General features: G+C 34.2%; 2 protein-coding genes and 1 pseudogene across 3 annotated transcripts; 2 read left to right on the top strand and 1 right to left on the bottom strand.

Moving 5' to 3' along the window:
- Nucleotides 1–4,463: 4,463 nt before the first annotated feature.
- Nucleotides 4,464–14,076, top strand: LOC123707492 (annotated as a pseudogene).
- Nucleotides 14,077–16,232: 2,156 nt separating this feature from the next.
- Nucleotides 16,233–21,922, top strand: LOC123707261 (glia-derived nexin-like). 2 transcript variants are annotated; one of them, XM_045657159.1, is made up of 7 exons: nucleotides 16,233–17,054; nucleotides 17,404–17,574; nucleotides 17,770–17,982; nucleotides 18,320–18,559; nucleotides 20,210–20,413; nucleotides 20,958–21,069; nucleotides 21,683–21,922. In XM_045657159.1, exons 1-7 carry the CDS (start codon nucleotides 16,485–16,487, stop codon nucleotides 21,790–21,792), a joined length of 1,620 nt encoding a protein of 539 aa, XP_045513115.1. In that variant the 5' UTR covers nucleotides 16,233–16,484; the 3' UTR covers nucleotides 21,793–21,922. The 2 variants fall into 2 exon arrangements, with proteins under 2 accessions (XP_045513115.1, XP_045513116.1); XM_045657160.1 differs by lacking the exon at nucleotides 17,770–17,982 and having other exon boundaries at nucleotides 16,236–17,054.
- LOC123707262 (acetylcholine receptor subunit alpha-type acr-16-like) lies at nucleotides 18,582–19,949 on the bottom strand. The gene has a single exon (XM_045657161.1). The coding sequence runs from the start codon at nucleotides 19,915–19,917 to the stop codon at nucleotides 18,640–18,642; it is 1,278 nt and encodes a 425-aa protein (XP_045513117.1). The 5' UTR covers nucleotides 19,918–19,949; the 3' UTR covers nucleotides 18,582–18,639.
- Nucleotides 21,923–23,372: the final 1,450 nt, after the last annotated feature.

Raw genomic sequence — 23,372 nt, 5'->3', positions numbered from 1 at the left:
ATGCTACTTTAGTTCGGTCTACAATTCGGCCTATTTGGACTTAACGAATGGTAAACCTACTTAACCTACAAGACTGCATGTATGCTCATAGAATGTTAATGCTATGTAAATCCAGAAAAATCATAGTTATCAATAGGAGTAGGCTTTTAACTCAATTTAATTTACTATTAAAAACCGCGTAAAGCTTTTTGTGTTCAAGGCTTGTAGATTAAGCCGTAGGCATTGCCAGTCTAGGTTATTAAATCAATATTTAATATGAGATGTTATCTTTACTATTGAGTCAAGATAACATCTCATATCAATAATTATCGCATCAACGTAGGCATGTAGTTCGCTAAGTTGGTATAGTTAAAGTTTAGCCAATTTTCCAGTGGGTGGAGTTGAACGGTTATGTGAAGACTTTTCAGAAGATTTTACTGCGGACCATCCATTTTTATCAATCATAACACTCAACAGGATAACTTTTTTCTGGAACACTTTTACAACATTTACAGATGATACTTCTAAACGTTCTAATCGAACTAATAATAAGTCGAAATGTGGTCTTTTTTAACATAAAAATATACGATCTAATATATTTGGTTTCTTCTTTACATATATTTTTTTTTGATGGTGTCAGAAATTAAACGCTGTAGTCAAACATTCATTTAAAAATAAGGCTTTTCTTATTAGGTTAGCAGAAATTAACGCATTAGTAAAGGGTTGATGGTCTTAAATGCAATTTAGATATTAATTAGTGTTACGTTATTAATTAACATTAAGTAGTCACTGACAAGTGCGGAACCAAGTGTATTTTCTACAGGCAAACAAACAATCCAGTTGTCCATGGATATCTGTACTCTCTCGACAGAAGTAAACCATTAAACAAGAAGAAAATTAGATAAGTGCACTGGACTTAATGTACCAGAACAGATATTTATATTAATTTTTTAATTAATCGCCATTGTTCACTTGTCATAATAATAAAAATTATGTCTTACAAGTTATTTAGTTATTCATCAGATAAGCATCACGTATGTAACCACGTTCAATTAAGATATGTATTATGCGTAACCTTAGTTAACTTCCGTGTTTAATTTGTTGTGCTAGGCTAAAAAATATATCATGGCTACCTTCATCAAGTGATCGTCTTAAATTTCGTTACAAAACAAGATTAGTAGTCAAATAAGTTCACCGACAGAGATCGTAATCGTAATAACCGATTTAATGCTTTAGCCATTCCATCTTTTCATTTGAATGGTAAGTAATTGAAATATTAATTAATTTACTTAACCCTTTAATGGTTGAGAAACCAATATATCGTCAAAAGCAATTGAATTTTCATTGTCTTGGTTAGGTTAACTATTGTGTTTTACTCAATGTCTTATAAAGACTTTAGTGGCAAATTGTTTAACTTTTTTCAGGCTCTCATGGAAAACTTCCTTACCCTAGTGAAATGGTCAGTCAGGAAATGGAACTGAACACCCAATTAGACGCAGGTAATTAAAATAATTTAGTTTTTAAGGGCACTACAAAAGAAGAGATTTATAATTTGCCTGTATTTCTTTTTTGTGTGTATGTTACTGGATTTCTCTAAAAATCAGCAATAACAATTAATTTAATAGTTTCTGTATTGACATTGGCTCTTCTTTCTTAATTTTAGGTTGTTCTGAACATAATATTATAACACTTTGGAACATATACCAGGACAAAGCTACCACCAGCTGCACCATTGAAGATATCAATATTAAGTCATCTATATCAGTTAATAACAATATAGCTTTTTGAATGAGTTCTAAGAGACAACTGACTGCTACTGTACTTGTATACGAGTTCTTATGTAGAGATCTCAAACAAGCATGTCCCCTCGACGAATGCCTGGAAAACAGGTGGCTGGAGTCTGGATAAGGAAGGCAGAGGACAGATTGTTAAAAACAAACAAAATTCAAAATCTAAGGATAGGATTCGTACAAGGAATACAAATTCTCGATTTTGTCCATTTTGTGTAGATAAAAACATGCCGAAGTGCAACTGCCCCTTTCGCTAAGTGTTTGTTTAGCTATAGAGGTAATTGCGACAGCAATACTTTAATAAAATACCTGTTTTTCAAAAGTATCATATCCTCTTACGGTTTTGTATAAGAAGTGGAGCGCTGCAAGGGTTATATTGCACAAACACACACATAGCACTTTATTTTTATTAAAATAATTAATCGAGATATGTGACATCATTTCAGTCTCTGTGGCTCTGTAACTACTTCTGCTGTAACCACTCAACAGAATGTTAAGCACAACATGAAAAGATCATCAAAAAGGCATTCAGAATATGCTGCTATAATGCTGGACCATGGTTATTGCAAGAAAAGATGTTGGAACAGTTAAACAACCTATCGCTTATTATTTCACCAGTAATCTGAACAAAAATGAATTGAAAGTAATAATACAGGAAGTTATCAAAAATGTGCAAACAACTGGCTAGACCGTTTTATGTACTGTGTGTGACCAGAGCACAGTAAATGTGAGTGTCATTAAAGAGCTTGTGGCCGATATAAGAGTAAATTATCTCAGAAAAGCAAAGGAGACCAAAGTAAACGAAAAATTATTCCTATTTATGATATTCCACATTTATTTAAAGGGCTGAGGAATAACCTTCTTACCAAAGATTTGATTTATATTGACCCCGAAGACCAAAAACAGAAACTCATTAAATGGGAATACATTGAACTACTGTATGCTGCCGACAAATCATTTGGAGAACTCCGATGCCTGCAGAAATTAACAGAGGAACATGTTATAACATATAGCTGTAGCGGCGAAGACAAAAAAAAAGTAGGCCGAGGGGCAAGTGGAATGCGGCCTAAAAATATGGAAACACCACTCACCTATAGTCCTCCGTCTCTTCACTTGTCTCCGTGGCAGAACACAACAAATAAAAGTATAAGCACAAAATAGCGGAAGCGCAAGCGTAAGCACACGCGTGACCTCGCGTCGGCGATTTAGTCTTCTCTAAGGCGCGGGAGCATGTATAATGGTCCCCTCCTCCTACACTTGAAGATAGTAAAAGAAAAAGAGTGGTGTTTAGAATTGGTACGGTAAGGATATAAAATGAGAACAGAGAGGACTAAATAATTCCGTCTTCCTTCCTTCCTTCAGAGAATAAACAATTTGTTTGATTCTCTGAATTGTAGCTCTCTTCATGTGCCAAATGGAAAAATCTTTAAAGGGCTTGTGAAAAGAAATTCATGTCATCATCAGCTGTGGCAAAAAGCACTCTAACTTTTAAGTGTCAATTTTATAACTAAAAAAAAGAAGGAAGTAAAATACGTGTGGTTGAATTGGTTGTACCATCAATAAAAAATATCATTAAAACGATTGAAGGTATGCAAGAGCTATGGAAAATTTTGTCCCAAAAATATTCTTTTGATTTCATGCTTACGAGAAATTTCAACCAGGATAATTTTAAAACGCCCCATTCAGTGCAATCTAATCGTGAAGAAAACGATTGCCTGCAAACTTTAGAATTTTTTCACGAAGGAAATCAACTAATAGAAACTGACGTTCCGGAAGAAAGTAAAATTCAGGAAGGAATTCGTACACGACGCCAGTGAAGGTCAATGTGATTTAGGTCAGGGGCATAAGTTTACGGCTGGGTCCTGTCAAAGTGTTTGAAATTTATCATTAAAAGTTGCAAAACATGCAAAAAAGATGTGTTAGGGCATCAAAATGAAACAAACAACAGCTACATACGATCAAAAGAATATTTTAAAAATAAGAAGTGGTTAAATTATCCATCGCTCGAGTTAGACCAATGTTTTAAGGAAATACAAAGTGTATGTGTGACACATTTAAATAAAAATGTTCCTAAGTGTGCTGTCAAAGGTAGGATAGAAATGTACACTGACATATTTGTGTCATTTCCCTTCAAATGTGTAACACATAAAGAGGCTTTCAAAAAAATTTTCAAGAAATGACACTGAATATCTTAATATACAGTTGGTGCAGGTATATCAACCGAATATTTGTGGAAAATTGACCCACCCTTGTGATGATGAAATGAAATCTTTCGCACAAGAATATTTCAACAAACACAAACATTTTAAGAAATAAATATTTTGTTTATCTTAATGGTCTTTTATTTAATTAATTGTATCATGTAGGTAAATAAATATTTTTGTCAGTTTATGGGTATTGAAGTAAAGTAGTTACAAATATTGTAATACAACCAATATGAGTTACTCTGCTCTCGAACTTCCATATTGATTAAACTTATCAGAACTAGGTACAAGTACTACAATGGTATAGATTATATTATGTAATCTAGACCATAGTGGTACCTGTACCTAATTCCCTACCGTTTATAGTGCTTACCTATGTGATGGTATGCTATATACATATAGTTTCGTAGTTTAGTAGTTTTCGATATCGATAAAAGATGGCGTTGTATGTTCACAATGACGTATAGATTAAAATATGACAATAAAAGCTGTAAGATGGCTCTCTATTCCCTACCGCTACACTCCTGTGCCAGCCCCACCCTGCAATGGTTATGGAGATTTTCATGGTTAAAGTTTTAATCTTAGAATGGTATAAATTTATAGTGTCCATGGGCGGCGGTATCACTTAACATCAGGTGAGTCTCCTGCCCGTTTGCCCCCTATTTAAAAAAAAAGAAAAAAAAAAATGTGGGCATTAGTAACGCGAAAAAAATAAAAATATTGTATAATTGTTTGTTTTGGTCGGATGACATCATCAAAACAGCGTCCGATTACTGATGATTCATATAATTTTTTAGTAAATCTAGTCTGGATATATTAAGAGCTCAGTGTTAGTGCTAACTGCTACCCCAACAAATTTTCATACAGCTGCTAGTGACGACGGACGTGTAACATTCTACATATTTTCAAATATTTTTAAAAGTTGTAGCATCTTCAATCATGGATTCAAAGACGCTGTCTTCATCCATCGCTAAATTTTCGGCAAAATTCTGCAATGTAAGTATATTATTTGTTGTTTTTTTATTTTCAAAATTTCATTGTAAATGTTTTGTGTGGCCCTAAATAAATAAAATACCAATTCTAAAGTAAATAAAATATTATATAAGTTTGCACTATGATGTGAATTAAGCTATAATTTTTTTTTAGGAACTAAACAAGTCAACTAGTGTGGTTGCATCTCCATTATCAGCTGAATACATTCTTGCTCTTGTGGCTTTAGGATGTGAAGGTCCAGCACATGAAGAGATATTGCAATCCCTTAGATTCCCTGAAGACAATGCTGTAAGTTTCAACTTTATGTGCACTATATGTAGTAAAGCAACACCCTGTCTAGGTGTCAGCGGGATCATTACACACTCTTAGGCTTAATAAGTTATATCTCTATGCTATGTTATAACTAAAGTGTCATTTGTTTGTATGCTTAAATTAATACAGTTTTTTTAGATTCGCTCATCTTTCTCTAACTTGTCAACTCAACTGAAATCAATTAAAGGTATTACCTTGAATGTGGTTAACAAAGTTTTTATACAAGATGGGGGTTATAAGATAAACAGTGCCCTTGAGAATGATGCTGTTAAAGTGTTTGATGCTGGCCTTAAAACAATTAACTTTGGAAGTGGAGGAGCTGCTGAAGAAATCAACAAGTGGGTAAGTACTGCAAGAATCTTTTTTTTTTCTTAATTAATTTCCAATCATGAATCAATCCTGACTTCACCGACAAAGATTGACATAGATGCATGCATGCCCTTTTTATTGAAAATCCTTTCCCAGGTGGAGAGCAAAACCAACCAACGCATTAAGGATTTATTAACGTCGGACAGCGTTAATAGCGATACTCGCCTTGTCTTGGTGAATGCATTGTATTTTAAGGTATGTAGATAATACTTTGAAGGTTACCATAATTTTAATGATAAAGTGAAAAACAATGACCTATGATTTTTATTTGTCTTAGGTCAAATTAATTTATTCTTTTATTGGATTTGATTTGCAATTATAATTATTAAAATTCTTAAATAGAAATCAACTCCATACTTACACAATTTTCTAACTAAACCTTAAATGTATTTTTCTAGCAAGTTTAGTAAATATTATTAGTAAAAGAGCATTGTTATGTACAGGGAACCTGGCTGAAGCCATTCCATAAAATGTTGACATGTGACGGTCCATTCTACCTTGATGAGAATACCACAGTGGACATTCCAATGATGAATGCCCAAGAAAAATTATTTTATGGTGAAAGCAAGGGTCTTGGAGTTCAGGTATTTATTACACTTTATGTTAACTTTAAAAGTATTCATTAGAGGAGGTGTATACTTAAATAATAGGAATGTGAAAAAATAATTGTTTTTGTAAGTGAAAATGGATTTTTATACGCGATTTTAATAATAAAAATTATTGAAAATCAATTATAGTTGATTTTTCATCTGCCACCTTCCGACCTGAAATCTGACATTATGTCTGGTCTTTTTATAAGACAGACCTCGAACTAGAGATATTTGATATACATCGAATAGATCCTAGAGGTAATAATAATAGTGAATTAAATTTTGAAATCATTGTAAAAATTACAATACTTTACTATTTTCATGAATCATGTCACTTTTTCTAATTGAAAAATGCCAGCTTTACATTCCATTGGTGTCAAGGTCACAAAATTGGTGTTAATTTGTTCCGCCAATGCGTTTCTTTGTAAACAATACTGAAGCCATCTTGATTCGCACCGATAGATATTTGAACCGAATTTGATATTTTTTAATAAATAACATTGTTTTTTTCATCATCAACATCAACCGTCGAAGTATAAACTAAATAATAAGATACGGTTATCGCTTCCAGTATGACAATTCATACCTTCTGCATAGCTGCATATTTGTCTAAAATTTCAAAAATGGTTCTAAAAACGTATTCTAAAGTTACGTTTCTATCAATGTCTACGTACAATTGCTACATAACTTACAATGCTTATGCCCGCGCTTCATCTGCATGACATTTTAACCATTGTGAATTTGAACAATTCTGCCAGCTTAATAAGCGTACATTTGTCAAAACTTATTTAAGTTGCGCCCATGTAAATGAAATGAAATTATTAACATGCGGTATATTATAAAATCATTTAGATTTTATATATAATACAAATAAATAGATTTCGTTGTGTTTTTATTGTTCATTATGTTTTTTATGTTGATTTCGATTGTAGGCAATTTCGATTACATTTAATCTACGTGTAAATTCTATAATTATTGTATGAGACAATTTGGGCGTGAGATTGATTATTGATAAATGTCTAATTTATCGTTATGAGTAACGGAAATATTAACTGATTACTAATTCCAGTGCCGAGTAATCGTATATGTGTATCATTTTAATAGGAAATCATTGCAATATTTTTATGTAGTTTCAAGGTTACGTACTTGTTTGGCCATTTTAAACAAAAGAGTATGTCGTTGCCTTCGTTTTTTTGAATGGAACAATGCCTTTTTTCTATTAAACCCGTTTTGTATTAAACGGATTCCCGGATTCACGTTATGCATAAATTCGTATTAAGCTAAATTTAATTTGTCTCTAAACATTACACACTGAAAATAGCATATATTTTTTACTAACACGTGTGTCAGTCGATTAAAAGCATGGAAAAAATAACTATTCACTGCGTACACACCTCTCAACACTATAAAACTAAGAGTTTTTGGTTACAAAACAATTAATTTATAGAAATTAGCCTATGAATAAAATATTAGAAATTATATATGCATACAAACATACATAAGACTAAGAAACTGGTAGTCCAGATTTTTGCACCGATGGAACCTACTTCCATACAAAAAATGGTGACTTTTATTATGGTCATTATTTGCAGTACCTAAAAATGCAATATGTGAGTGAAGAAGCCTGTATGCTGGTCGTCCTACCGAAAACCTACCTAAAAGATCAACAGTTTGAATGATGTCATTAAGAAGCTGGCTGATGGTTATGACCTGTTGGCTGATGTGGAGACTTTGAAGGAGACCAAAGTGGCCCCAAGTTCAAGATTGAGACGGAGATTGACCTCTTGGAAGTTCTTCCTAAGGTATTGTCTATTGTAAATATTTTTTTTCATTAACTAAAAGTATCTTACCGTATCTAACAGAAATGTTCTAATCTGTATACAGCACTAACATTCGTTTTTTTTAAATTGTTATCTCATGACCTAAGGTAAAGAATGTGTTATGGATTGTAGATCATTTTAGAACGCGTTTGACAATCGTTATTTTGTATGCGTGGGTATAGAATTGCTTAATATTTGAGTAAAATTATTTATTTAAGCTTCCAAACACGTATTTGTCCACAAATTTCTCAGAAACTAAAGTGGTTTGGTGGATGGTACTTACAGACCAATTACATCGTAGTTTTTTTGTATCTACGCATTTCTGCATTTCATAATTTATAAAGAAATTGTTCAGAAATATATGCATAACGTATTAAGGAAGTATTATATAAAAACTGCAGAATTCATCGATTCATATTTGGGTTTTTAACCGTACCCAAGAGACCTAAACGACGAGACGAGAATTTGTTGGCAGTTTTTGAGTTAGAGATTAAATGTAATTTAGAGAAAAAATTGTTGACATAATCGCTGTACAATTATTTACCAACATTAACATATGATCTTTGCACGCTTAAGCACAGCGCCCATTTATTATTATTATTATTATTAAAATACGAAATAATACAAATAGTAATTAAGTGGGGGCCAGCGGTGAATCCCAAAAAAAAAACCAAAATGTATTTAAATAACATTAATTAAATTACTACAATAATTAAGATGCACGATCAATGATCTATATTATAGACTTATTCCTAATTGAAAATTGACCGGTCCTATGTGAGGTATCCAATCAAAAGCTGATTCTGTTGTCCATTTCCTTTTACAACGGTGTTGCGTCAGAGGGGTACGGTATTGGTTATGCGGGGCAAAGGGTGTGCAATGGATATGTAACACAGTCAATAATATTAATGTTTCACCTTATCACCTTGCCAGTTATCTATATTGCCAAAGTATTTACAAAAATTAGTCATGTGTCCTTACATTTTTCCATGACATAATTCTTAACATTTCGTTGTAAAATTTTGTACCTAGTGCAGCCATAAGTTCTATTACAAATGAAAATGCATCTTTTTAAATGAACTAATGTAATATTATTAAAATTTATATCTACGTATTAAAATCTCGGCAAGAAATTTAAAAAAAAACAATTCGAAACCGCTACCCTTGGGTTTTTTACAGACCTTTAATTTGTTTGGCCACTGCTGGCTCTAAAAAAAATTAAGAGACTCAATATCGCTGTGTTGTTTAGAGCAGGCCATGTCTTCTAAGGCTGACCCTAATTTGAAGTGTAAAGAATTGTGGTCTGGGCTAGATGAAGTCTTCAGTTCTGTGATATTTTGTGATCACTGTGTGTTGATACACTTTGGCTGACGTCTTCACTCCTTTTTCACAAAAATGTAGTCTGTGACTCTTTGTTAAGACATGCCCCACTAAACCATCACTAACGCAGGATGATGACCAAATTGTACCTTTTCGACCACTTGAGCAGCTTCTTTAGAACTGTGAGCGTACACTTTATCATTTTGCTTATTGTAGTGTTCTTCAATCGAGAATATTTTTTCATCATCATAATATTCACATTTCTGTGCCTTTCACCTGCTTATCGCGACAGAAGGCGTTTTGATCAATCCTTTAATTGTAAATATTGATTTAGAGCAAGTCCTGTATATCGACGATAAGCACCGAGCTTCAGGTCTGCTTTTATAATACGTGACAGAGTCCTAGCGGGAATCTTCATTTCTCGCGATAAGATTTTTGCTCCATTATGGGGTTTCGACTTTATATAGCATTAACACGCACGCGTCTGCCCGGATTTTTTCTGGTCTTCGGTAGACGAAGTGATGTTGTATCTGTTGATGGTACGATATACGAACATACGGCTATACCAAGCTATTGAATTGTCTGGAATATGATCAACGACTCCATCGACGATAACGGCAATCTTATTTTCTTTCAATATTATAATTTGATTATGAACACGAAAAATTATATGAAGTTTTATAATATAAGTGTTTCAAATTCAAAATAATTAAAAAGTTAAAAAATATGTAACAATATTTATGGCCAGACTAGTTATCCAAAAATCTGTAGCACCTCAAAGTTTTAGGTCTAGTCCTCAGATTTCTGATTCTCTTTCTTATCAGTTGTTTTTTTTATTAATTAAGTACGTGATTAGCTGTCAATTCCTGATACACGCCGTCGACGTTTTGTTTCTTAGATTACTCGATTTCCTTACGTTATGTTTCCGTCGCCATACTCGCTTTAGTGGTTAATGCGCGCATGGCAGATGACCAGTCCATTGGTGCAGAGGCGGATCGAACTAACGACCTTAGGAGTCGCACGCAGTAACCACTATACGCTATTATATTAGGTCCTTACATATGATTGGCGTATTTCGTACTGGCCACTTTAATCAAGATGTTCTCTTTGGTAAGGAATTCCTAATTCAAATTTGTACAGCTATTTACTCATGTATTTGTGCTTCGATGACCGTCATTCTTTTGTTTTTTTCTGTTTGCGTCACTCATTTTAGAAAATGGAAAACTTAAAGTATCGCATTATTTACGAGTACGAGTTCCGCCGTGGCACTAGTGCTGCGGAAACGACTCGAAGGGTGAATGATGTGTATGGCGGTCATGTTGCAAAAGAAAACACCGTTCGTTTTTGGTTCCAACGTTTTCATTCTGGAAATTTCGACCTGCAGAACAAGCCCCGTGGACGGCCTGAGACCCAAGTTGATAATGAAGTATTGAAGGCTATTGTGGAAGCAGATCCATCGCAAACCACGTCCGAGTTAGCTGCAGGCTGCGGTGTTAGTGTTAAAACTGTTTTAATTCACTTGTAGCAAATTGGGAAGATTAAAAAGCTTGAAAGGTGGGTACCTCACGAATTGACTGAAGCAAACCGGCAAACGCGCGTCGACTGCTGCGTTACATTACTGAACCGGCACAATAATGAAGGTATTTTAAAAAGAATCATTACCTGTGATGAAAAATGGATTCTTTACGATAATCGGAAGCGCTCAGCGCAATGGTTGGATCCTGGCCAGCCCGCCAAATCCTGCCCCTAGCGAAAATTAACCCCAAAAAAGTTACTTGTAAGCGTTTGGTGGATTAGTATTGTTCATTGCAGTTTTATCAAATCTGGCCAGACTATTACGGCTGATGTCTATTGTCAGCAATTGCAAACCATGATGGAGAAGCTTGCGACTAAATAACCTAGGCTGGTCAATCGCTCCACGCCACTGCTACTTCACGACAACGCTAGACCACACACTGCACAACAGACGGCTACCAAATTAGAAGAACTTCAATTGGAATGTCTAAGACATCCTCCGTACTCCCCGGACCTTGCTCCAACAGATTACCATTTTTTACGAAATTTGGACAACTTCTTGCAAGGGAAAAAAATTAACTGTGATAGGGCAGTCCAAATCGCCTTTACAGATTTTATTGATTACCGTCCGACTGTTTTTTTTAGTAAAGGGATCAATGAACTACCTATGAGATGACAAAAGTGCATAGAAAACAATGGTTCATACTTTGATTAATTAAAAATATTAGACTTTTTGTTCCTCCCATACAAAACGCCAATTTCATATGTAAGGACCTAATATATACCTAACTACCGAACATATTGACGTCAACGTAACAATATTTTTTTAAGTAGGATATGATACTCATCCAAGAACTATGTAAAATTATGTTAACTGAAATTACAGATTTTTGTCACTCTTACACATTTAAAACGTTTATATTTCTCGACTTTCGTTGCTTTCTCTTTATGTGCATACAATGTCCTCCCATATAACGCCAGAAAATGCGCCATTTAGCGTCATTATACCTAACTCTATTAGATCTCATAAGAAACGCGTGAAATAAAGAAACGGGTTAATGTAGTTAAAAGCTTGCGCACTTTTGAAGACAATAAAAAATTCTAATCGAAATCTGAAAAATTATTTTAAAAGATTTATTTTTATAGTTTTCTCAAGTTTTCCGTATTAGCCACCTTTCGTAATATTATGTAATTTATGTTATTATTCCAGCTCGGAATCCAAACTATATTCGATCCTGAAAATTCCGGACTTACCAGGATGTTAGATAGTGATGAGAAGTTATTTGTCTCTAAGGGGGTGCAAAAAGCGTTCATTGAAGTCAACGAAGAAGGAGCGGAAGCTGCCGCTGCCTCTGGTATGTATATTTTTTGTATGTCTTTAATACTTAAAGACTATCCGTGCAAGGTGTATAGCAATCGTAGATTTTATTGATTGTGTATTAACAATATCATAAGAATGTCTTGTTAGAACTTTTTTGTTGTTTCGCGCAGCTTAGAATCATGCATTTAGTAGCCATTTTAAAATTCATTGTTTTATAAAATATTGTGATTGTTATCTAATGATATTTATTAACATGTAAAAGTAACAAAGATTTTAGTCTGCGTTGTTAATTTCTTTAATGGTAAAATAATATTAAGTCCTGCTTAATTATGTTAGATCGAAATAAAACATAAATATTACACGCGGAACATCTATATGTGTTATTGTATCGTGCACTTTTTATAGCTTAAACAGAAGTAGGAATCTTTATAAAACCGTATACATAATATACTTTTCACATAATAGAATTATATTTGTAACGAATATACTCCAAAAACAACTGCACCTAATTCCAATGACCGAAAATTTTATTTTATTAAAATAATATTTTGTCAGCTTTAAGTGAGTCAATGTTACTATTGACTCTGAGTGCTTTAAGAAAAAAAAGATTAAATAATACATATCGGTTTGACCTATGGAATTGTGATGTTTCCGGCTAAAACCATTGCCGAAATCCACTGCAAACTTTATTACTGTAATTAATATACCACGCCTTCCCTGCAACCTCCCAGTAAAAGTAAATTGTCCATTATCGATAATATGACAATAAAGCGTATTTATGATTGTCTTTTACGAAAGAGTACGGCATACACTATGCCTATGTAATAATTATTTCTAAGTAATTCCTGAAAAAAAAGATCTCATTTCGTTCTTTTTTAACAACATTAATATTAAATGTAGCATAATTCTTACACAAATTGTTAAACTTTATAAAAATGTATTGATGTACTATGAAAAATAATTAAGTAAGATAATTGTATTTTTTATAGTTTTATTGTATAGTTCATTGTGAGTGTGTAATATTTTCCATAGCTGGCTGGCATGTATTTCAATATCAAAATGTTGCATTCGTGAATTAATGTATGTGCATATACATATATCATAAAATCTGTAAGAACTTAAAAAAATCAAAATCATGTATACAATGAATAAACAATTCGTAAATATTATATGTCTCACATTTTTAATAATTTCTGCTTAGCTTTGTATGTGTGATATATCGAAGCTTTAAATGTTTTGTTTATAAATATATTTTTTAAATCGGAGTTGATTTACTTTACAGCGATGCATATGACGATGATTACGGCCATCCGGCCACCCACGCCGAAGTTCACAGCGGACCGTCCATTCTTGGCTGTAATTCTTGTCGGCAATGAAGTCTACTTCGAAGCTATTTACCGTGGAAAACAATAATGTATAAAACACAAAAATTGTTACTTTATTTTTACTCGTTTAAAGGTTTCTTAAAAATTCAATTATTAAGCATAATGTTTTCATGTGAGTTTTAAAAATCTGCATGTATGTAATTAAAATTAAGCTCTGTTGTTTGCTAACGTTCGTTTACGTCAAATATATGAAAACAGCGCCTCTGGTAACGCGTAGAACAAAAATGCGTCACACAAATATATGAAAGTAAGCGTTTAATAAGTCACCCTGTTTTAACACTAAGAAACTTGGCAACAGTACAGTAATATAAAGTTCCTATAACTCTCTGAATTTTGATAAATATATTGCGTTTCTATGAGCCTCTACCATGTCAAACATGGGAAGGATTGTAACGGTACAAAGTGCACTTACAATAAGTATTATTTTTACACTCTTGAAGTAAATGTATATTTATTTTTAATATATTTTAATCATTTATAACGTTGTTTTATTTTTTACCGGTGATATCGACAAGTCCTTTTAAGGGTAATTTTTTTTTGGACTAAATCTGTATGAGTCAAACAAGCAAACGAAAATATGGTCATCTTATGAACACATGCCAGTATTTTTTTTTTTATATAAAATATGGGGCAAACGGGCAGGAGGCTCACCTGATGTTAAGTGATACCGCCGCCCATGGACACTCAATGCCAGAGGGCTCGCGAGTGCGTTGCCGGCCTTTTAAGAATTTGTACGCTCTTTTCTTGAAGGACCCTAAGTCGAATTGGTTCGGAAATACTTCAGTGGGCAGCTGGTTCCACATAGCGGTGGTGCGCGGCAAAAATTGCCTTGAAAAACGCTCAGTCGTGGAACGTTGGACGTCGAGGTGATACGGGTGGAATTTTGTATTTTGCCTCGACGTCCGATGCTGAAACTCAGCTGCAGGTATTAATACGAACAACTCCTCTGAACACTCTCCATGGTAAATGCGGTAGAAGATGCAGAGTGACCCCACATCTCTACGCAACGCCAAAGGATCGAGCCGCTCGGAGAGGGATTGGTCATCGACGATTCGAACCGCTCTTCGTTGGATACGGTCAAGTGGAAGGAGCTGGTACTGGGGAGCCTCCGCCCAGAGGTGAGAACAGTATTCCATGTGGGGCCGTATTTGCGCTTTATAGAGTTGCAAGCGGTGGCCCGGAGTGAAGTACCGTCTCGCCTTGCTGAGCACACCAAGCTTTTTGGAGGCTAATTTAGCCTTTCCCTCCAAATGACCGCGAAACTGCAAAAACGCGAAACGCGAAAACAGTATCCTCACGATGTTATATTAGTAATGTATATAATCTAGAACATAGACATCTAGAAAATATGTGTAGAGTAAAAAGCATTAGGTACATTATCTAGAAGTATTTCATTTGGTTACTCTGTAAATGTGTGTGCAATCTAATCTAATAAAAAAATCTAATAAGGGAGTATAACTCCCTATTATTATTGTTAGATTTAACAATAATAATGTTATACTCCCTTAGTATTATCATCACCATCACTAAGTCATCCCCTTATTTATTTTCATATTATATAACCCCGTTTTAATTAAGGTACATATGTCTCTCTCAGTGAACAAGAGACATGACGTTCCACAACAGAGCGTTTTCTAAGGAAGTTGCCCACATAGTGGTGGTGCGTGACACCAGCTGCCCACTGAAGTATTTCCGAACCAATTCGACTTAGGGTCCTTCAAGAGAAGAGCGTACCAATTCTTGAAAACCGGCAATGCATTTGCGAGCCTTCTGGTAATGTGAGTGTCCATGGTGGTATGACTTAACATCGGGTGAGCCTCCTGCCCGTTTGCCTCCATAAACATAATTTTTTTTTACTAGAAACGATTAGACAGAAAAACAAAAAATGCTACTTTAGTTCGGTCTACAATTCGGCCTATTTGGACTTAATGAATGGAAATAGAATCATAGAATGTTAATGCTATGTAAATCCAGAAAAATCATAATTATTATAGGAGAAGGATTTTAACTCAATTTACTTTATTATTAAAAACCGCGTAAAGCTTTTTGTGTTCAAGGCTTGTAGATTAAGCCGTAGGCATTGCCAGTCTAGGTTATTAAATCAATATTTAACTCTTGACTCAATAGTAAAGATAACATCTCATATCAATCATTATCGCATTAACGTAGGCATGTAGTTTGCTAATTTGGTATAGTTAAAATTTTATATTAGCCAATTTTCCAGTGGGTGGAGTTGAACGGTTATGTGAAGACTTTTCAGAAGATTTTACTGCGGACCATCCATTTTTATCAATCATAACACTCAAAAGGACAACTTATTTCTGGAACACTTTTACAACATTTACAGATGATATGTCTATACGTTCTAATCGAACTAATAATAAGTCGAAATGTGGTCTTTTTTAACATAAAAATATACGATCTAATATATTTGGTTTCTTCTATTCATACATATAATTTTTTTTGATTGTGCCAGAAATTAAAAGCTGTAGTCAAAAATTCATTTAAAATAAGGCTTTTCTTATTAGATTAGCAGAAATTAACGCATTAGTAAAGGGTTGATGGTCTTAAATGCAATTTAGATATTAATTAGTGTTACGATATTAATTAACATTAAGTAGTCAGTAACAAGTGCGGAACCAAGTGTATTTTCTACAGATATGCATGGGCAAACGAACAGTTTGATAAGAACATTTGATCGGTTTTGTGGTGCTCGATATAACAGAATTATTGATACTAAAACCTCGCTTGCCAAACGAATTGAAGATAACTTGTCTGCCTGTTTGGAAATAGATTCGTGATGAAGTAATGTATATTTTCAGTAATATACTTACGACAAGCGAGCCAAATGTATTGAAACAAATTATTCATTGCTCGTAAGCAGGCATGACACTCATATGTAAAACATATGTACTATTAACGTGTTTTTTAGTGAAATATAGCGTCCAGACTTTTGCACAGTATTATGTAAGTAGTATTGTGCCGAATGAAATTATTACCCTCGTTCCTCATAATTACGAGAAATATTGTTTAACTACGGATTTTAAATGGACGTCGTGTTCGAAATACAGAACCTCCACTAACGACGTAATGCCAGTGACGAAATCATATAATGTAGAAGATCGAATACTTTATAGTCACCGTTTTATGGACAAGGAATTTAAAGATCAAGAGTTGTATAATTTATTCTTGTCAATTCCCCCAAGTGTTCCTAAATCAATAGGTGGCTTATTTAGATATTGGAACTGGCTGTTAAAGAACACTCCTATAGAATTATATAGTGATGAGATTCCGCTGCCAATACTCAATTATCGTAAAGGAACAGAACTGTCATCCTCCAGACACAAAGAAAATGAGCTAAGTTCAAGTTTCAGTCGAGTAGGAACTGACCCGAAGAAAGACATCATAAATGAATTTATAGATTCATTGGATCAACTTGAAAAGAAATTCTACTCCGTAAGTATTATTTTAAAATGAAACATCAGTAACTAAACAGTCGAAGACTATTAATTACTTTTGAGAGACCAGTGAAAGTTGCCAATTTAAACAGTCTTTGACTTAATATAAGCGAAAATAGAAAGTGCAGTGTACTGCATTTATTCATCCACGCATACATTAATAATTTATTTTTTTCTTTTATGAACCGGATTGCCACTTAATTAGTAATTTTAAGAAACTATTTAATATCTAACTCTAGGCGAACTATACTTCAGTGTTACATTGATTTATTGGACACTTTTGTACCATCCAAGCCATAAATAATTATTAGGAGGTACCTATACAAACCATATTTAACACATTGTAGACTACGTACGCAACTTTGCAAGCAATCAGCCCTTCCGAGTATGTAAACGGTATCAGTTTTACACTTTCTGGATTATTTTTACAAATGGCACTAATTGCTCTTTCGACAGAAGTAGACTATGAAACAAGAAGAGAATTAGATAAGTGCACTGACTTTAATGAACCAGAACAGGTATTTATATACAATGTTTAATTAAAGTTTTAATTAACTCGCCACATTGTTCACTTCTCATATTTAATAATAAAAATTATTTAGTTATTCATCAGATAAGTATCACGTATGTAACCACGTTCAATTAAGATATGTATTATGCGTTACCTTAATTAACTTCAGTGTGGTCAATATATGTCTAATTTGTTGTGCTAGGCTAAAATAGAAGTACTGAAAAATATAATATCATGGCTACCTACATCAAGCGATCGTCTTAAATTTCGTTACAAAACAAGATTAGTAGTCAAACAAGGTATTTATCTAAGTGAAAAATTCCTGCGAGGTGCTGCAGCAGCAGGACATATCAAAATAGAACATTTAAATGATACACAAACTCCTGAAAAACTAACAGCCATTCTTAATCACATGGTAAGTATTATTCTAATATTAATTACGGACGAAGGGTAGCTTAGGAATACAGCAGAGAATGGAAGCCAATATCAATAATTTCAGGTCCGGATTAAGAGATCCTATTAGTAGGTATGTTTGTTTCGTATTGAATTTATTAAAGTTATGAGTAGATATAGTGTAGAAAAATAATTCCCGTTTATAGTTTTCAATACATTGTACGATCATTACTGTTAGAGGTCATTAAATGTTATTTTTAAATAATAAATACATACTTTTTTAAAGTTTTTTCCTTGCCTTTATCGTTTTTTTAAATTAAAAACATATCGAGTATTTAGCATTTGACCCCTTCGAACAGGTTGAAATTGATTCAGGTGGGGCTTTGCGTAATACATTTGAGGATGATGAATTGTCTGAAGGTGTTTGTGCTGTTTTGATGTCGACGATTTACTTGCGAGCTCGCTGGAGATCACCGCCCACTCTTTTAAATGGAACGTTTCCATTTTATGATGACGAAAGGGCCCCCAAAAGAAACGCTCGGATGATTCGCATCAATGATATTATGGGATATGCTGATCTTCCAGAATGGGATGCTGAAGTGAGTTTAGTTAAAGACACAGTTAAAATTAATTTTATTTATATGTTTTGCGAGATATACATTTTATTAAGCAACGTATTTTAATCGTCATAGGGAATGTAAACACAAATCAATATAAAATAGACAATGGACACTATGATAAATACAAAACTGTTAAGAATATTGGCGAAATTTATCCAGTCAGCAGTAATCCGTAATTTCTCATCCGTCCCAGAGCTACCGCCCACATTATCATCCGTTAAAACTTTGACATCAGTGGATTCGCTCGGATCAAATTCTGTAAAAACTACATATTTTCCAGGACCGCTACTAATTATTCGATTTATGGAAATCAGCCATCTTGGAGCGGGTACAACACGTTTTCTCATAGACATCAGAAACAACGTCAACAATATTGCCGATAACGTTATTAATATAGAATCTCGGACGAATAACAATATTATAGGAGTGTCCGAACTATGTTTAGGAATATCGTAACCAATTTCCGTTAGGAAAGTAAAATGACTGAAAAGACTGAAGCATAATAAGAATAATCTTGTACAATCCTTTACGTCTAGAATTAAAGATATTAATGTAAGAAGAACTATCACTATGCAGGGAATGACAATAATAGCTGCTGGTCCACCCGCTTCTCTTTTTAACATGAAAGTATATTTCAACATCGGATATGAACTGTTTGGACAGCAAGAATAACTTCCTGGAAGGCGATCATTTGTAACATTAAGAAGTTTCCATCCTGGACCATCTTGATAGTCGTCCATCACAATTGGCCTAGTTTTGTAAAAAGTGAAGTTCACCTGCTCACCAGTATGCATCCAAGAGCCAAAATAGAAAGTGCAGTTCTGAACGTCATAGGGCCAGCTACGCAGTGAAGTACGACATATACCTGAGTGTGTTAAATGCGGAACACATGTCACCGAGCCATCGCTATCCACCAAACATGTTGTATAAAACGTATCTGATTGATAAACCGATGCGTCAGCGTTAAATAACGCCATACGTGGAGTCCATATTGACTGACTTTCAACTTGAAGCTCCTTTATATTACCATAGCAGGATGGATCCCAGTTTAAATACTCGTCCTTCCATGTCATCGCAACCCAACTGTGAACATTGAAGGTTTCTTCAAGGCTATCGAAGCTGATATACTTTAATGCGAAGCGGATCTTGACGGTTACGGGTGTTTTGTGGTCTTTCACAGGGCGATAGTCAGAATTGTAAGAATGTAACAGATCAGTGTGCAACTTAGCTTCTTGGTGTGGTACCTGGTCCTCTCGTTCCCCAGAGCAGTCGGCTATAATTGCACGCGGCACATACGCCACTAATGTTAACACAAATATGGCACTGTATGGAACCATTGTTGCCAATGAACTGAATGTAAAACTAGAAAACTTCACAATTTCTATCACTTGATATTTGATCCTATATCCGCCCCTTGCGATAATACATCAACATGGAACCAACCATTTGGAAATTAAATATATCCAATCTGTGATAATAGTTAATGTATATCTGCTTATGTGTAAAAAATTATATTTAGCTATATAAAGTTCACAAGTTTTGAGATACTTTTACATTATTTAAAAAATTTATGATTCTACAATATATAACCCAAATAGTATAGATTCCTTAATTTACACATTTTTACAGGCCCTTGAGATAAAATATGCAACAACCGGGTTGACTCTTGTTCTGGTTGTGCCAAGGGGGCGAAGCCTTCGAAACGTGGCGGCTCACATGTCAACCACAAGTCTTCAAAGCATTGTTGATGGAATGCAGAGCAAGCGTATAGCAGCTACCGTGCCGCTTTTTACTTTACGCATGACGTTACTTCTACCCGCAAAAATGCAAACAGTTTGTATATTTTATTGGAGATCTCTCTTAATTTTAAAGGTTATATAGAGAATGTAAAACGAAATGTTGACACGTTTTATCTTTATGTTAGGTCAATAGCGGACTGATTTAATTAGAATAATAAAATGTTATTTTATAGCTAAATATCTGCCTGACATATATTGTACATTATTGAGTCATATATGCCTTTTCATTCATGATGTGCCTTCGTATAAGTATATGTTATTTGTTCGCGTAGGAAGAAAGATTTGTATAAGTCGGAATTTGAACGCATTGAGAGTCGCAAGTTTAAGCCAGATCAACATGCTCACAAATCAATCATTTGGAATAAAATGTCATTAAAGAAAACCAGGAGGGCTACAACCTCAGATTTCATTTTCTATATGCATTATTGCTTATAGGCGAGTAGGTGAATAGCCTTTTGTTCGCGACACACGCGTTCGATTATTGGCCCGTAAAAGTATTAGTTTCACATGGCGTATAGAAAAACTAATTGGTGCAATGCCGGGTACTTTTGAGTACTACTTTCAAGTACACATTGTAGATGGGAATAACGCGACTGGTTGACAAACGGTGTGAGGATTTAAAATTGTCTCACGCCATTCAGAGGATCATGTTTTGGTCTGAAGCTGGACGATATGCATTTAAAGATGACGGTAATAAGTTCTTGATCTTTTTATCATTACAATAAAAGACACTTTTTCAGACTTGAATGCCTCACCACAAATTTAAAGTTGGAATATTTGATTCATTTCTATTCGTTTTTTTAACGTGTTTTTTTTTATAAATAAAACAATTAAAATAAATCACTGGCGCTACAACCTTTTTAGGTCTGGGTCTCAGATTTCTGTATCTGTTTGTTAATCTAATAGGCCTGTAGGTTATCAGCCTCCTATGCCTGACGCAGGCGGCCTTTTTCGACCTAAGGCAAGCCGGAATCCTGACTGTGTTTTCCTTCAACGTTCGAGCGAATGTAAAATGAACACAGAAATTAAGTCCATTAGTGCACAGCCGGGGAACGATCCTACGACGTCAGGGATGACAGTCGGACACTGAAGCCACTAGATGTAATAATAATTTTCAGAACATAAAATTCATTTACATCCTTTTTTGATGTTGAATACGTGTCAGAAGAAGACGGCGACTGAAAGAGGTCTAAAACTGTTATAAGCACTTTCCTACATAACACCTATTGCTTTATGTTAGGGAGACTTTATTTTCGGAAAATAATCAATCATCTATTCATTTGTTTGAATTATTTATTTACAGGAATAGAGTGGGATGAAACTCCAGAGCAGAGAATCATTTTCGATCGGCCATATTTATTTTACGTGCGATGGCATAATGTCACAATATTAAATGGCAACTTTGTACTCTGATTAGAATACGCAAATTACGTACATTGTATATTCTTATACATTTTACAAATAGGAACATTTTCAATACACAGCAACAAAAGCGCTGTCCGTGAAATCACTTTGATAAAGAAATTAAATTTTTCAATAAACATGCTTTCTATTATTCGACTATAATTAACATAGCTTGGACTATATATATAAATCAAACTAATTTAAAGGCTAATTGGTTACATGTCCAAACAAGTCATTGTTAACTTTTTTTTACTATACTCAGTTGTTACCTTGTCTAACTTCAAATCATAGAAGTATAAATGCCAAAGCCACCTCCCGTAAACATTATACATTACACAAATATTTGTTTAATTGTGTCAAGGTCAAAAAATATTAATGGGGTATGCGCCTCCTCTCACGAACCTTGCGCGTATTGATCTGTTTGTTTAACGATATCTCTACAACATAAAACTTTTAAATGTCCCTTAGGCTGGCATATATACAATAAACGGTCTTCCTTTTGTTATACATGTCCAGATATTAATACTGTAAAGATTAAGGGGTGACAATCCTTGGACTTTGCCTCAGATTTCTGTTTCTATTTTGTGATCATTCGTTTTCTAATGGGCATTAATTTATTTAATTAACCTGGACCACGTGAAATAATTACTAGTTTATGCTAAGAGATTAAAAAAACCCCAAACGATGTCGCAAACGCCATTTATATAGTTTCACTAATAATTTTATCAACTTAAACATGCAGTTGATTAAGACCATCAATTTTGTATTTTTTCGCATCTTCTTAAACAAAACAATGTTCTATTTGGACCACATATTAAATCTTAATCATACGCTTAATATATCCCTTAGACGGGCCATTTTTTCACGAAAATGTATAGCTGCAAGGGTGTGGCTAGTAGCATCAGCCAGCATTTACGCCTAGACTATGCAATACTCGGCAATATTTTTAGTATAGCCGCGATATATTGCCAAATATTTTTTGTATGTGCGATGAATGTTTGGTGCCCAACCCGTATGGCGGAAACGATCGCTTTGCAATTGAAAATACTGCAATATATCTCAGCCATATTATTGATGTCTCGCTTTACGCCCTAAATGCGCCCCTTTTTCAAGCTGCGTGGAGTGTGCCACGTTTCGTGACAACAAAGTCACGTAAAGTTTTTAAATAATTATTCACCCAGTCTTACTTGGACCTTATTAGAATAAGCTCCAGTCCCATTTTTCTTCCTTTTTTTGTTTTGAGTTTGCTTTTAAAACATTATAAGCTGCTACAACGTGTCTGAATTTGTCCACCATTGCAGCCATAGCTACTAGCCAAGCGATGTATGAAAACCGTATAGACATATTCTGTTGCAGAATTAAATCCGAGACATAGAGGCTCCGTTAAAATGTTTTTTGTATTTCATTAAAAGTGTAGCCCGTGTAGAGGCCCCTTTGAAGAGGATTTTATTTGATCCCTTATTCAAGACAATACCGCACACATTCAATGTCCCTGCCATGGCAGTACATAATGTGAAACTAAGTTACTGTTGCCAGGGTATTCAAAGTGAAGACTTAAACTTAAAATTCATTGATAAAGCGTTTACCAG

The sequence above is a fragment of the Pieris brassicae genome, chromosome 3 (genome assembly GCF_905147105.1).
Source record: "Pieris brassicae chromosome 3, ilPieBrab1.1, whole genome shotgun sequence".
In the NCBI taxonomy this organism is placed as follows: domain Eukaryota; kingdom Metazoa; phylum Arthropoda; class Insecta; order Lepidoptera; family Pieridae; genus Pieris; species Pieris brassicae.
This window is presented reverse-complemented; position numbering and strand designations above follow the sequence as displayed.